The sequence below is a fragment of the Myotis davidii genome, unplaced genomic scaffold, assembly GCF_000327345.1.
Source record: "Myotis davidii unplaced genomic scaffold, ASM32734v1 scaffold76, whole genome shotgun sequence".
NCBI lineage: Eukaryota > Metazoa > Chordata > Mammalia > Chiroptera > Vespertilionidae > Myotis > Myotis davidii.
Window position 1 is genome coordinate 1,457,995 of NW_006288892.1, and position 16,264 is coordinate 1,474,258.

A 16,264-nucleotide genomic window follows, 5' to 3' on the forward strand; every position below is an offset into this window, starting at 1 on the left:
AGGAAACAAATATGGGTCAAACCAAAGAACAAAACTAACCCAGAAAAAATACCTTAATTTAACAGATAAGCAACCTACCTGACAAAGACTTCAAAATAATAATCATAAAATTGCTCACTGTACTGCAGATGAACATGAAACTTTAAGAGACAGAAAATATAAAAAAGGACCAAAACAGAAATTATAACTGAACTGGAAAACACACTAGAGGGGTTCAACAGCAAACTGGATGAAGTAGAAGTAAAAATCAGTGAGTAGGAAGAGAAAGCAATGAAACACCCAGACAGAGCAGCAAAATAAAAATAAAAAAGAATTTTAAAAAGAGAAACTACCTCAGGAGACCTCTGTGACAACATCAAGTGGAATAATATCCACATTATAAGGGTCCCAAAAGGAGAAGAGAGAAAGGGCCAGAATAGTTATTTAAAGGAAAAATGGAAAAATTTCCCTAATCTTGGAACGGAAACAGACACCCACGTAAAAGAAGCCCAGAGTTCCAAACAAGATGAAACCATAAAGAACCACACCAAAACACATAATTAAAATGTTAAAGTTGCCCTAGCTGGTTTGACTCAGTGGATAAGAGCATCGGCTTGTGGACTGAAGGGTCCCGGGTTCGATTCCAGTCAAGGACACAGGCCTGGGTTGTGGGCTCAATCCCCAGTAGGGGGCATGCAAGAGGCAGCTGATCAATGATTCTTATCATTGATATTTCTCTTTCTCCCTCTCCCTTTCTCTCTGAAATCAATTTAAAAAAATTTTTTAAATGTTAAAGTTAAGGATAAAGAGAATCTTAAGAGCATCAACAGATAAACAACTTATTACATACTAGAGGCCTGGTGCACGAAATTTTTGCACTGGGGGGAGGGGGGGGAAGGGATCCCTCAGCCTGGCCTGCATCCTCTTGCAGTCTGGCCCGACTCGCTTCTTACCGCTCGCTGCAGCAGAGGCAGGAGAGGCTCCCACCACTCAGCTGTGCTCACCAACTGTGAGCCCGGCTTCTGGCTGAGCAGTCCTCCTGCTGTGGGAATGCACTGACCACCAGGAGGCAGCTTCTACACTGGTGGTCAGTGCGTGTCATAGCGACCGGTCATTCTGCTGGTCATTCCGCCATTCGGTCACTTTGCATATTAGGGTTTTATTATATTGGAAGGATAAGGCAAACCCCATAAGGCTATCAGATTTTTTTTCAGCAAATCTCTATAGGCCAGAAGGGAGTGCCATAACATATTCAAAGTGCTGTTAGAAAAAAATTTCCAACCAAGAATTCTCTACCTACAAGGTTAACATTAACATCTGAAAGAGAGATCAAGAGTATTCTAGATAAGCAAAAGCTTAAAGAGTTCATCACCATTAAACCAATCTTACAAGAAATGTTAAATGAACTTTTCTAAGCTAAAAAGAAAAGGCACTAATTAATAAAAAAACAAACACTCTTGAAAAGTTAAAATACATACACACTTGAAAAGGTAAATATACAGTAAATGTATCAGATCAATCATATATAAAGCAAATATCCAGGTTAAAAGACAAAACAAGTGAAAGTAAATAAAATTACAACTAAGGAAAAGATAAACATAGAAAATGTGTTGTCAAGAATATAAAATGGGCAGAGGAGTAAAAATGTAAACCTTGGGAATGTGTTCAAAAGTAAGTTGCTATTAACTTAAAAAAAAGACTATTGAATGCCTAGGATGCTGTTCGAGGCTATCAGACTGCAGAACGAGGTTTGACCCATTACACACGGGTTATGGGTGGACCACCAGCTTCTCTGTGGAGACACCGCAACTTGGACATCCATACCAGGACATATGCCCTTGAAATTAACACTAAAGAAACTGTAAACTATCTGCTTTAGGGATCTGGTAAATTGCAGGGGCTTACAATGTGGGCTGGGGAAATGTGTACAATCAGAATCATGCTTACCCAGTTAAGCTGATTATAGATAACTTGAATGACTTGGATATTTCAGCCTATAGGCCAAAAAATTGGCTAAGACAGGATTTAGGAGATGTCACAGGACAAGATCCCCTAGGCCACTGTCACCACCAGGCAAGTCAAAGTAGGATATAAGGGAATGATTGCCTGGGTGAAAGAGATTAAACACTCTGTACACGCCCTAAATAAAAGCGACTGTTACACTTGTGTGGCAGTAAGGTGAGAAACCCAAGTGGTCCCATTTCCATTCGGATGGACCGGATGGACCTCAGACCGTAACGGGATGGAATATATGCTTGCCCTGTATCAGAAGGAAACCGCCTGGGGAAACGCTCCTGTAAGACTCTCTCCCTGTTGTTCCCATTCAACAGAGGTAAAGAGCAAGGACCCCCCAAAATGATCCAGCCCTGTCCTCTGACATAAACTATACCTCCTACCTCTCAAGAGGGGGGAGGGGGGAGCGCGCATGGGGAACAGTACTCAGAGTTTATGGGGAATTTATCCGGATGCGTAAATGGCCGAGTATCCTCAGAAGCCCATCATGTTGCATGCCGAAACCCCGTGCTGATGTCTGGTGGTGTTATGGGGGACCCTGACTTGTGGCCTTGCCCAGCAAATGGAGTGGAACTGCGCTCTGATACAACTGGCTATCCCTTTCACGTTGGCATATCATAAACCTTTTTCAATGGACAGACTAGGAAGAGGAGAGAGAGTCTGGGGGGACGGGAGCTCCTTTGATCCCCATATACACACAGATCCCACTGGGGTTCCATGAGGAGGGCCAAAGAGTTTAAGGCTAGAAATCAGGTTCTCGGGGGAAAAAGGGTGTGGGGGGTGCGGGAAGAGACTGGACAAAAATCGTACACCTATGGATGAGGACCGTGGGGGCGGGTAAGGGCAGAGGGTGGGGTGGGAATTGGGTGGAGGGGAGTTTTGGGGGGGAAAAGGAGGAACTGTAATAATCTGAACAATGAAGATTTATTTTAAAAAATATGTATTTTAAAAATAAAAATAAAAAGATATATGCACCCCTATGCTTGTCACAGCATTATTTCCAATAGCTAAGAAATGGACACAACCAAAATGTCCACTGATGGGTGAATGAATAAAGATGTCACATACACATAATAAAGTACTACTGAGCCATAAAAGGGAATGAGATCTTGCCATTTGTGGCACTATGAATGGACCCTGAGGGTATAATGTAAGCAAAATAAGCCAGGAATGGACCCTGAGGGTATAATGTAAGCAAAATAAGGCAGGAAGAGAAAGACAAATAAAAGTGACTTCACTCATGTGAAATCTTTTAGAAACCAAACCAATTGAGCAAAAAAAAAAAAAAACAACACAAAATCTCATAGATACACATAACATATTGGTGGTTGCACAGTGAGCGAAAGGAGGAAAGTGGTCAATTGTATGGAGAAGATAGTAACTAGACTTTTACTAGTAGAGATGATCACTTTGTAGTAGCTATAAATATCAAAATATAATGGTGTACACCTGCAACTTATGTAACAGGAAAAAATAATTAAAACAGCAAAACAAGAGCATGTCAGATGAGAAAACAACATGTATTGAAATGTGGAGGTAAGAATAAAGCTATGTAAAACAGACATAATTTAAGACATATGCAAAAGAAAATACTTGGTAGAATGAGGCCAGATTGTGGGAAGTCTTTGAAATCATAGAGAAAAGAAAAATATTGTGGAAACAATTAGGGTTTTGATGAGGAAATTATTTAGAATCTGGGCAAGGTAATTCATGTATCAAAAAATTCATCAACTCTACCCAGTAAATGACATCTGAAAATAAATCTAGATAAACATCAAGCGATTAATCAAATTAATCATAATTTTATAATATAGTTATATAATTATACAAATTATAAATAATTTGGCGTGGCTCAGGGGTTAAGCATTAACCTACAGTGATGGCGAACCTTTTGAGCTCGGCATGTCAGAATTTTGAAAAACCCTAACTTAACCCTAACCGGTTTGCTCAATGGCTAACAATACTTCCTGCAGACTCAGTGAGTGCCTATTAGAAGGGCAGCAAGGCCCCACTGGCTTGGTTCAGTGGTTGAGTGTCCTATGAGCCAGGAGGTGATGGTTCAATTCCTGGTCAGGCCATATGCCCAGGTTGCGACTCGATGTAGGGCATGCAGAAGGCAGTTGATCAATTATTCTCTCTCATCATTGATCTCTCTCTCTCTCTTTCTCTCTCCCTTCCTCTCTGAAATCAATAAAAATATATTAGTTAAATAAATTATAAATAATTTATACCAAGACATTTCTTGTCTAAATATTTAGCAGAGTACATAAAAACACACTAAAATTTCTGCCAAAGAACTATAGCTATTTATTGAGCAATTTATATCCACATGTATAATCTCAATCAATTCTTGTAACAACCCTCCAAAGTCTATACTGTGATAAGTCTTTTTTAAATCATTCTTAAAAACCTCAAATAACTTGCCCAAGTCAAACAGTAATGATAAGCAGCAGAATCAAAACTTAAGCAACCAGGTATGTTTAAAGCCAAAATCTAAAATCTTCTTATCACTTTCTCAAAAGTAGGTATTTTTTAAAGATTGTACAACCTCTTTATATAAGGTTTCTGTATCCTAAAAAGCCTTTGTCTGGCAAGGAGTGGATCTGAAAGTGATAAAGCAACTATAGATCAGGTGTGTCTAGCTTGAAGATACTTATTTTTTCAGAAAATCTCCAAGGAACTATGGAAATCCATAGAACAGATTTAGAAATCTACATAAAGGAAATGTCTGTTCTCAACAAAGCTCTACAAGATTATATAAAACTTACCTCAGTGTATGATTTCTTGGTTATGTGAACATTCTTAGCTCTATAGGATTGACGTCTTCTTTTATAATCCCTCACTTCTGCCAAGATTTCAAGGTAAGATTTTGGACTTTTTCGACTATTATCTAATAAAAAATAAAATTATTACATCCTTAGAAAAATTTACATTCTTAAAAATTAACAGGAACACCACAATCACATTTTAACATGTTTCAAACTATGTTAAAAATATTCTAAAAATTCTACATTATATAAATGGGCTAAGTTTTATACCATTCCTTTTCTCCAGTCATCAGTTGAACATAAAACTGTTTAGGTACATAGATTACAGCAACAGCACAGCTGTAACATTCTCACAGAAGGATGCTTTGCTTAATGTAAAATCAGAGAGCAAACTTTCACTACTGAATAAACATCTTTTATACGTGAATATCAGATGACACAAAACCATCTTATTCTTTTTTTTATATATATATATTTTTTATTGATTTTTTACAGAAAGGAAGGGAGAGAGATAGAGAGTCAGAAACATCGATGAGAGAGAAACATCGATCAGCCGCCTCCTGCACATCTCCCACTGGGGATGTGCCCGCAACCCAGGTATGTGCCCTTGACCGGAATCGAACCCGGGACCCTTCAGTCCGCAGGCCGACGCTCTATCCACTGAGCCAAACCGGTTTCGGCAACCATCTTATTCTTAAAACGGCCTGATAAAATGATATATCTTAATAACAGCAAAGAATGGAATAACTATTAAGAAATATAAAACTATGATATTCATCTCAAACCTTGATTGACTTTTGCAGCCAAGTCTACAAAGAGATCACTGTCATTTTCGATAATTTGAGAATCAGAGCGCTTTTTCTTTGTCTCCTCAATTACAAAATCATAGAGAGCAAGACGATCAGCTTGGGTCAGATCACAAACAAATCGTTTGTGATTCAGAGGAACTTCGACAGGTAATGAAGAATAAATCCCTAAAGTAAAAATAAAACCACAAAAATAAAAATACATGAAGCATTGTGGACTTAAGATTTACTACTTATCTATAAACATGCACTATAGTAATGCAGTATGAACACAAATTTTTTTCATAGTATGCCTAAATTACAAAATATCAATCTATATAACAAATGATAAAACAATGACTTTATCCTGAATGCTACATTCACATACAGGATATACTGTGGATATTCGCTCTTCTCTCCAACAATGTTAAAACAGATCCCATGAAGGCAGGCAGTAATTATCATAAGACAATGTTCATAAGAAAACCTTTTGGTTAACAATTTTTCAAAGGCTACCCACGCTATAAAAGTAGGTATTAACTTCCTTTCTGTGCATATGTTTTTTTCCATAAAAGCTGATGGGGAGAGACTTTTAATAGGTAATACATATTATAATTCCATTGAAAATAAATTATAGAAATATGAAAAATGTATTTAAAATGTCCTTTTTATATAAGACATCAAGCTACTCATTCCACATTAACAATATATCACATTTGTGTAATGACTCAGAGCTACGGACCAAAAACAATTAAGTAGCAGAAATCCCACACTTCCTCAGACCAGAGAAAGACAGGTTACATTGAGACTAAACTTGTTTTAATTTTCTGAAAAGGAAGCATATTGGCTTAACCAAGTTAACTGAAAAAAGTTAACAGCAGTGCCCCCACAACAGTTACAGAACTTTCTAAAATCTGCTCATTAATGAAAAAGAGTAAATACAATACCTTGATATGATGTATTAAACTTTGAAGAAAAATTTTGTTTTGAGAATCAAATTTTCTCAAAGAAATAAAAAATTATTGTAACTGTAAATAAAGCAATTTAAAACGATAGTCCCAGACTCATTATTCACTAATGCAAAGAACATGAGCTACCAAATAAACCCTTTTAATGTTTGCTAGGTTACCCTATAGTAATAACTCTGGTTCATAGAACAATATAAAATTAGTAGCTCTTCCCTGATACTTATATTTGATACTAGCTTTGCTGACTTCCTAAGACACACACACACAAAAAAAAATCAAATAAAAGCATACTATAAACTAAGCATCGCAACACAGACACAAAAGATTTCTTTATATTTGTCTACAAATTAAGAGAATAGCTACACTGAATAAAGTCTGTGGTCTAACAGCTATAGATAACTTAAATGTGCAAGTCAAAGGATTTTGAATTAGTGGGGAAGAAAGGTTTCCTTTGAAGTCAATCAATTTTACTCCAGTTCTGATAGACACTAGGAAAAGCGCTTATGTGCAGCCAGATGTTAAAACATTTAAAAAATGAGTTTGCTTTGATAAACCTAATTCCTTTGAATATAGGCTACAAAGTCTGGAAGAAAAATTAGAAAAGATTAGAAAACACTAATGTTCAGTCATGCTCCACTTAATGAGGGGAATATGTTCTGAGAAATGTGAAAAATGTGTCGTTAAGCAATTCCATTGTTGTGGGACTATCACAGAGTACACAAACCTAGATGGTATATCCTACTACACACCTAGGCTTTGTGGTATAGCCTATTGCTCCTAGGCTACAGGCCTGCACAGCATGTTATTATTGTACTAAATACTGCAGGCAACTGTAACTCAATGGTATTTGTGTATCTAAACATGGCTAAACCTTTAAAAGGTAGAATAAAAATACTGTGTAAAAGATCAAGTGTGTGTGGGCGTGTGGCTTGCGGGGGGGGGTGGGGGAGTCGGGAAGGGTTGTGGAGGGAGAGAGAGTAGACATCAGAAGGAGGGAAAGAAGGGAGAAATAGAAGGGGAGAGCAGAAGCAGAGATCAAAAGAGACACAGATAAAACTTAAAATGAGAATAAAAGGGGGAAGACAGGAGAAGGAAAGAGAGGGCCCTTGACAGAAAGAGTGAGAGACAGAGATGGGGGGAGGGCAGAGAATTGGGAGGAAAGAGAGACAAAGAGAAACAGACAGAGGGAAGGAAAGTGAGTTTATGAGCTTTAGTGTGTGTTAATGTGTGTGCAGGGGTGGGTGCCAGGGGGTGGGGGCAGGGAGCTATTGGGCTCCCCTCCTTCACCAACTCTAGGCCCCAGGCAGGGGCAGGGTGCAGGCAAGGAGACAACATGCCAAGCCTCCTTGTCTATTTAAACCACCCAGACAGAACTAGCAGTAAATTCAACATCCTAGTTGGGTCCAGCCTTTTCTTTAAATATCACAAACTTTTGCTTATAACCCATTATAATCTTATGAACCACCATGGTATATGCAGATCACTGCATACCAAAACATGCATAACTGCAGTGCATGACTGTGTTATAAACAAGCTCCACATAAATCTTTGCCTGTTATTTTTCAAACAAAGAAATATAATTTCCTCTTTGAAATATATTGGAGTTTTCTTTATTCATCTTAAATTTCTATATGAAGATTGATACTTAAATTCTTTGAAAATTCAACTAAAATTCCAAATCAAGACTGTAATACTGTGACAGTGACTAAGATAAAGTTTAGAAATTTGAATGATACTTTTAAAAGGATATCATTTGCAAAAAGGATACTGCATATCTTTAAATAAGGAGTACATTCAGGTTCCTAATTCCTCTTTATACTCACCCCAATTACTGAAAAAGAAAAAGTACAGGAAAAGTTAAACAATAAACTGCATTCAAATTATTCAGAACATAAATATTTCTGAGAAAAAATAAAGGGTAAACACACTTACATAAGTTTACATTTCCATAAAATGTAAATTTTCTAACACAAGTTTCTATGCTTTAGATAGAGTGCACTTCAATGTGCTGTAATCATACCAATTCTGTGAACTTCTACTTTTCTGTATAATAGTTTTTAATTGTGGTAAAACATACGTAACATAAAATTTACCATTTTAACCATCTTTAAAGTGTACAGTTCATTGCCATTAGTATATTCACACTGCTGTGCAACCATCACTTCTTTCCATCTCCAGAGCTTTTCATCACCCTGAACTGACACTCTAATCTACTTTTTAGTAACTCTAATTCTCAATTCTTCTTTGTTAGTCACTTTTGCCATCATAGGGCATCTTAAACATATGAAATACTATACTATTTATTAACAAGAGGTACTATTTCTGAGATACATATTTAGAATTTTAGAGAGAATTCAGAGTCAACTTCTTAACATTAGAGATAAATTACAGCTCACAGAAGCAAAATGACTTGCCAAAGTTTCACAAGTGGTAGGAACAGATTAGCTTTAGAACTACTCTATTTCTATCTCTTTAGGGTTTGTTAGCCATAGTACCCTGATCTTCAAATCACGGTCATGACTCATGCCAAAATCTGTGGATGTTCAAGTCTCTTATATAAAATGGTGTAGCACAATACATCCCTGGATTCCCAACTGTGGATCAAAAATACTATTTTGGTATCCTCCTCAGATGCCAAAACCATGGATGCAAAACCCACAAATACAGAGGACCAACCGTATTTATTGAAAGAAATCCACATATAAGTGGACCTATGCGTTCAAACCTATGTTGTTCAAAGATCAACTGTATGTCATGAAATTTAAGTATAACAACTTGAATCTTTAATACAGAAGGAAAAAGATAAGCCACTAAATATAAAATGATTGTTTATGATTGAAGTTAATATCTTGGTTACAAAATTAACCAAAGTAACTATATCTAAAAATAAGTAAGTAGATCTAATGGTTATTTAAGCTTTCAGGAAGATTAATGAATAGAGACCTAATAAGACTGATAAAATGAAAACATAAATATATAACCGTACCAAAAAAAACTTAAAATTTAGTGAATAACAAAAAAATAATAATTACATGAAAAAATGTAAAATTGTTCATGTGAGTCGTCTTCCCTCAAAATAAACACATAAAAAAAAAGATATTAAAGAGATTTTTGTCCTGGAGTAAAATGTTTAGGTATAAGTAAACTACAAAAATAATCTCTGTTGAGGAAATGCAGAACTCTACACAAGATGAAAAATAGTTTTAAAAAGAGGGTTATAGATCATATAAAAATAGTTCTTAACAGTTAAATCTTAATTTAAGCTAGTACAAAAATTCAAAATCAAATAAAATGTCCTCTTAATGTACTGAAAGAAGTATTCATTCAAAGTGATTATTTGTTTTTATAAAAAACTAACCTCAATGTCCAAATCTGCCTTATTACTCTTATATAAAAACCTCAGATTAGAAAATGATCTAGAAAATTAGTCTTATATACCTATATGAGTAATTACACATATATATAATTCTCACCCATTTCATCTTAATATTGCTTTCTATTGTTCTAAACAACAAATAGGAGATAGTTTTATATTACAGATAAGAAAGTAAACTCAGAAAAGGTGTCATTTGTATGAGGCCAAGCAACTAGTTTATTTCTTTAAAATAGGCTCACCCAAATGAACAGTATTAATAGTAATATTATGTACGGATTTGAAGTTTGTGACATTCTTTTAATTAATCATGATAGACATAATAAATAATGAATATATTTGAGCAATTATGTAGAATCCACAAATATCACTAAATGTAGAGTGTTTGGGCCAAAATTCAGAACTTGGCTCTGGATCCAGCTTTGCTATTATCTAGCAAAGGAGTGTCAATTCAGTTATGTGTGCCTCTACTTCTTCACCTACTATGGAGGGGAAAATACTCATCCAACCTATCACAAGTTTATTGTGAAGGAGTAATAAAATATATAACAGGGCTTTGGAAACAATCTCTTAAAAGTATTAAGGACCTTTAGAACAAAGACACCAGAACCTCATCATCTCTATCAGTCAGGGTTTGTTTCCTTTTCAGTAAAAAGCAGACACTAGCTTAGATGATCTCCAAGTTCTTGTTAAACTCTAATAAATTCAGTAAATCTATCTAACTAGGTAAGGTCAAATAAAGTCTTTTAACAATTAACACCTCAAAAAAATCCTCTACTTATTAATTGGTTGATTAACAGGGACAGTGGGTAGAACCAATAATAGGGGTTCAGTAAACTCTTCAATAAGAGAAAGTCAAATGTCTCCCTCAAAGAGAAAAACCTGGAATTCAGCACAAAAGTACATAAAAACAGGAGCTTCAAAACAGGAAATACAATGTGCTTCTGCTGTTATAGGAAACAATGTAATGCAGACTAAAGGTAAGGGACTTCCTCCTTCCGAAGCTACAGGGCACTTAGGGAGAAATCGAGCCCAGATATTGGCTTAGAAAAATGGGCTAAGACCCTGAACTTAACAAGAAAAAAAACAAACCGTAATAATGGGCTGGTGAATATAATTCAGAAGAGTGAGGAAAGAAAGGTAAGATGTCTGGGGAAAGCTACCTTCAGAAGGTTCAAAAAACAACTCAAATCCTTATAAAAAGGAGCCATTCATGTTTAGCTTAGATGTTTTATCTAGGTTCAAAATCTATTAAATCTTTTTTTTAATATATTTTATTGATTTTTTACAGAGAGGAAGGGAGAGGGATAGAGAGTCAGAAACATCGATGAGAGGGAAACATCTATCAGCTGCCTCCTGCACATCTCCTACTGGGGATGTGCCCGCAACCAAGGTACATGCCCCTGACCAGAATCGAACCTGGGACCCTTCAGTCCACAGGCCGACACTCTGTCCACTGAGCCAAACCGGTTAGGGCTCAAAATCTATTAAATCTATTTACTCCTTTACCTTCTATGTTTTTGATGGATTAAGTTTTCTTTCAATTTCCTAGAAGCTCACACTTAAAAATTCTAACTTAGTCTCTGCTGACATAAGCCCCAGAAAGAAACTCTTAATCCAGCTCCAAAACTGGGCATAAAAGGATCCACAAACCCTCTGAAATTGTACGTAATACTTTGCATTTTATTTTGAGGGGCAGCTGTGGGAACTAATCTCTTTTAGCCTAAGACTTTCCTTTTATGTTCATTTCAGTATTACATTTAACAATGGACTAATCCTAAAGAGAGGAAATCTCAGGGTAAAACAGTCTCACTAAATGGGATTTATTAACTAAATAATCATAATTTTAAAAATGATCTATAAGGCCATCTAATCTATTAGGAAATTCCAAAGCATGAAGTCCTAAGACAGTGTCCTAGTCAGACTTGTGTATTTGAGCAGAAAATATCTAACAAATAAAGCTGACACCAAGCACAGTAGTCTAATATGTAAAACTTAACCTTTCCGATATAATTGTTTTCACAAGATTTTTCTTAAAAATTAGTAACATGTGTGCTTGTGGGAGAAAAATAGTTTTATTCATTATTTAGCTCAAACTATGATGCCACTTACTTTGATTATAATAGTCACCATCTTTTCCAACTGCAGTTCTAGCTTGTTTAATTATCTGGAATTGTGAGTCCTTATCTGTCAAAAAAAATCCAAACACAATATGAATCATCAGTGTCCATGATTAGATTATTAACTGGTTCCAATCCAAGTTCTTTAGACACACAAACCTTTAAAATCTTAAGAGAGGCAACGCCCCCAATCACTGCCTAGGTCAGTGGTTCTCAACCTTCCTAATGCCGTGACCCTTTAATACAGTTCCTCATGTTGTGGTGACCCCCAATTTCATTGTTACAAATTGAACATAATTAAAGCATAGTGATTAATTACAAAAACAATATGTAATTATATGTGTGTTTTCCGATGGTCTAAGGCGACCCCTGTGAAAGGGTCATTCGACCCCCAAAGGGGTCGCGACCCACAGGTTGAGAACCACTGGCCTAGGTAATCTGAAAGCAGAAATTCTTTCAGATCTAGCTAGATCCTAGTAAGTAACCAGAGTTCAGGTGGTTCAGAAAACATAATGAGGCACAAATCAGTAGCCGCTACAAATTTTAGCAACAAATAATATGTAACATTTCTTGAATCCCACTGTGTCAAGCACTATTCTAAGAATATTACATGTATCATTTAATCTTCATAAAAGTGCAAATACCCTGCCCTAGCTCGTTTGGCTCAGTGAACAGAGTGTCGGCCTGCAGACTGAAGGGTCCCAGGTTCAATTCTGATCAAGGGCACGTGCCTGGGTTGTGGGCTTGATCCCCAGTAGGGGGTGTGCAGGAGGCAGCCGATCAATGATTCTCTCTTATCATTGATGTTTCTCTCTCTCCCTCTCCCTTCCTTTCTGAAATCAATAAAAATACATTTTTTAAAAAGTGCAAATACCATCATTCCCATTTTATAAAGAAATTGGACAACAAACAGGTTAATTACCTTGCTGAAAGTTACACATCTGTTAGTGACAAAACCAGGAGCTGAATCAGGGCCTTCTATTTTAGAGCCCAAGATTTCAACCTCTTAAAACAGCGGTCACCAACCGGTAGCCCACAGACCACTGGTGGTCCATGAGGTCCGAAAGGTTGGTGACTGCTGTCTTAGAACACATTTCCATCTTCAGTCCTGTCTTCAAACTGTGTTGAGTGGACAGATTTTTGTTATAACTAAGAAAAAAGGTGTCTGTCCTACTGTACAAAGCTTTCCAGGATTTTCACTTACTATTAATATAACAGGCCTGGTCTCTAACTTTCAGATTACAAAAACTAGTTTCACTATACATTAATCAATCCTACATTCTCTTAAGGTAAAAATGTCCTTAATCATAAGCATACTTATAAAGTCCATTCTTTTGATAATTAAAAAATGAATTATCAATACATACATATAGTAAGATATTTTAAAAATTATAATCTACTAATACTTACTCAAAGTGATTGAAGGTATCTTCAGATTCTCATAGAAAAATTCAGAATTATACATTTTATCCTAAACAGTAAAAAGACAAACAAAAAAAGTCAGTATTCTTGAGAATCAGATGATTAACTATTTTAAGATTTGACATAAACCAATAATAGATTAGTATCACTGAAATATCTCTTGCAATGATTTGTGAAATTAGGTTAGTACCATTCTATCCCACAAATGAGTATTATTTCATGTCAGAAAACCTCACCCTATACTTCCATATATTGTGAATTTATTAATGCATGAATTATATGACACACGCATACCTCTTCTTCTTTGGTGTAGCCCAGTTTCCTCAATCTACATGATACCATGTGCTTTGCTAAAGATGATTTAGGCATGTGATGATTGAAATCATAAGGACATACCACAACTTCATCCTATAAAAACCAAACAGAATCAAAGGAAAAAGGTACATAATATTTAAAGATTTAAATAATTATACCATGAAATGTTTACTACTTTATAAAGTGGTACTATCCAGTTATGTCCTCTTCTGCAGGCCTCTCCCAACACCCTGCTTGAGTTTATGTGCATATTAAAACTTTTTAAAAGCCCCAGCCAATCATTCCACACACCAGAAGGTTGGGTGTTCGATTCCCAATCAGGGCACATACCTAGGTTGCAGGTTCAATCCCCAGTTGGAAGTTGGGGTGTGTATGGGAGGCAACCAACCCAACCAATTCATTCATTCTTTCTCTCTCTCTCTCTCTCTCTCTCTCTCTCTCTCTCTCCTCCCTCTCCTTACCCTCCCTCCTTCCCTCCCCCCTTTCTCGCCCCCTCTCTTCCTCTTTCCTTCCTCCTCTCTCTCTAAAACCAATAAACATATCCTCAGGTGAGAATACAAAATAAATAAATTTTAAAAATTAAAAACCTTTCCCTATAGCCTTTGCCCCCTCTCCACCTTATCAAAGCCCAACTCGGAAAGATCTGTTCACATTCACTGCCTCAACAACCTCACCCATCAATCAGAAGGTCACTAACAACCTTCTGGCTACTATAGCCAAAGCACATATCATAGTCCTTATTAATATTTGAATGCTTAGAAGGTCACAAACCAATTGTCTATTTCTGTCATCTTGATACACTTTTCATGGTCCTTCTGCTTCTCTGGTTCCTTCTACCTGGTCTCCTCTAAAGATGTCTGCCTTGTTCTACCTGTCCCCCTTTCTTTTCTTTTTTTTTTCCAGAGGGAACTTATATACCTGGGCTACACATACATTTTTTTTTTTTTACTTAATTTCCAACTCCCAACCTCCACTTCTTTGGCAACTATCAGCTAGTTCTGTATATCTGAGTCTGTTTCTGTTCTGTTTGGCTTATTCATTTGTTTTGGTTTTTTTAGATTCCACATATAAATCAGAAGGTATTCATCTTTCTCTGTGTGAATTATTTCACGTAGCACAATTTCTTCAAGGTCCATCCACGTTGTCCCAAGTGGCAGGATTTCCTTCCTTTTTATTGCTGAGTAATATTCCATTGTATGTATGTACCACTCACTACCTGTCCCCCTTTAAATGCTGGTGTTTCATGCCAGTCTAACCACGGGTGGCCTTTGCCATTTGATACATACTTACTAGAAGAACTCATGGCTTCAACTTTCACTATATAGGGATGACTCCCAAAATCTACAGCTAGTTTAAACCTTGTTTCTCTCTTGAGCACTTTACACTAAAGATACTAAATTTCAACATGACCAAAAATAAATTCATTATATTCATGGTTTCCTGATCCCAAATCTGTTCATCTTGTGTTTTCCTATTTCAGTAAAAAGGTCCTACTTGCTCAAGCAGATAACTGCCTCTTCTCCCACATCATCCACATCTAATCAACCACCTATCTATCCTTGCTACTCCTAAATAACTCTGAAATCCCTGAACATAATCCATCCATTTTACCACTTCCCCAATTCAGGATATCATGGATTACAAGAGCCATTACCTAACTACTTGCTCCACTTCCAGTCATTTTTTTTTTTTTTTACTTTTTTACTGAATTTACTGGAGTGACATTGGTTAGTAAAATTACATAGGTTTCAGGCATACAATTCTATAATACACCATCTGTATACTGTATTATGTGTTCACCACAGGTCAAGTCTCCTTCCATCACTCTTTATCCCCCGCAAGCCCTCTTGGGTCTGCCCACACCGCCCTCCGCTTCCAGGCTTGCTGTCCATTCCATTCCTCACACTACGGCTAGTCTGAATCCCAGGTCTGCCTTTACTGACCGTATTAAGTTACTCGAGATTTTTAACCTCTTTTTGCTTCCGTTTCCTCATCTATAAAATGGGTACAATAGCAGTGCCTCTCTCACAAAGCTACGGTGAAGATTAAGTTATACATGAGTTTATATGCATACGGCAATTCAAACGTGGCCTAGTACACAGCAAGTGTTCAATAAGTGGAAGCAATTAACATGTTATTAAAAGGTAGATATTAATTACGACATGCCCAGACTCAAAATGCTCCCCTGCCTCCCCCACTGCCCTCACTAAAAAAGATGTGCATAGGTTCTTTGAAATGGCCGGCCCAGACCCCTACCCACCATCCTTAGAACACCCTCCCTCCCGCCAGGCCTTTTGGAAAATCACAAGTGGTCGCTAACACACTTGCCTGCATTTTCTCAAACAACGCTCACGTACAGCAGGGCTGCTAGCCACCCTCTCTCGGGGATGCCCTTCGTCATTCCAGGCTCGGCGCTCTCCCGGCCGGAGGTGGACAGTTTGGGCAGAGAAAGGCGAACCGAGACCCAAGCTCTCCCGGCTCGGAGTCTGGTGCCCCCGCGCATCCGTGCGGCAGGACGAAG

The 16,264-nt window shown here is 37.0% G+C and overlaps 1 protein-coding gene across 1 annotated transcript in view; it reads right to left on the reverse strand.

Moving 5' to 3' along the window:
- Positions 1 to 16,264, reverse strand: part of SNRNP48 (small nuclear ribonucleoprotein, U11/U12 48KDa subunit) — a 19,918-nt gene that overhangs the window by 3,361 nt on the left and 293 nt on the right. Inside the window, exons 2-6 of the mRNA XM_015562244.1 lie at positions 13,723 to 13,838; positions 13,417 to 13,477; positions 11,999 to 12,073; positions 5,546 to 5,734; positions 4,761 to 4,882 (exon numbers count right to left, since the gene is read on the reverse strand). Of these exons, the coding sequence (XP_015417730.1) occupies positions 4,761 to 4,882; positions 5,546 to 5,734; positions 11,999 to 12,073; positions 13,417 to 13,477; positions 13,723 to 13,838 (563 nt within the window). The remainder of the gene's footprint in view (positions 1 to 4,760; positions 4,883 to 5,545; positions 5,735 to 11,998; positions 12,074 to 13,416; positions 13,478 to 13,722; positions 13,839 to 16,264) is intronic.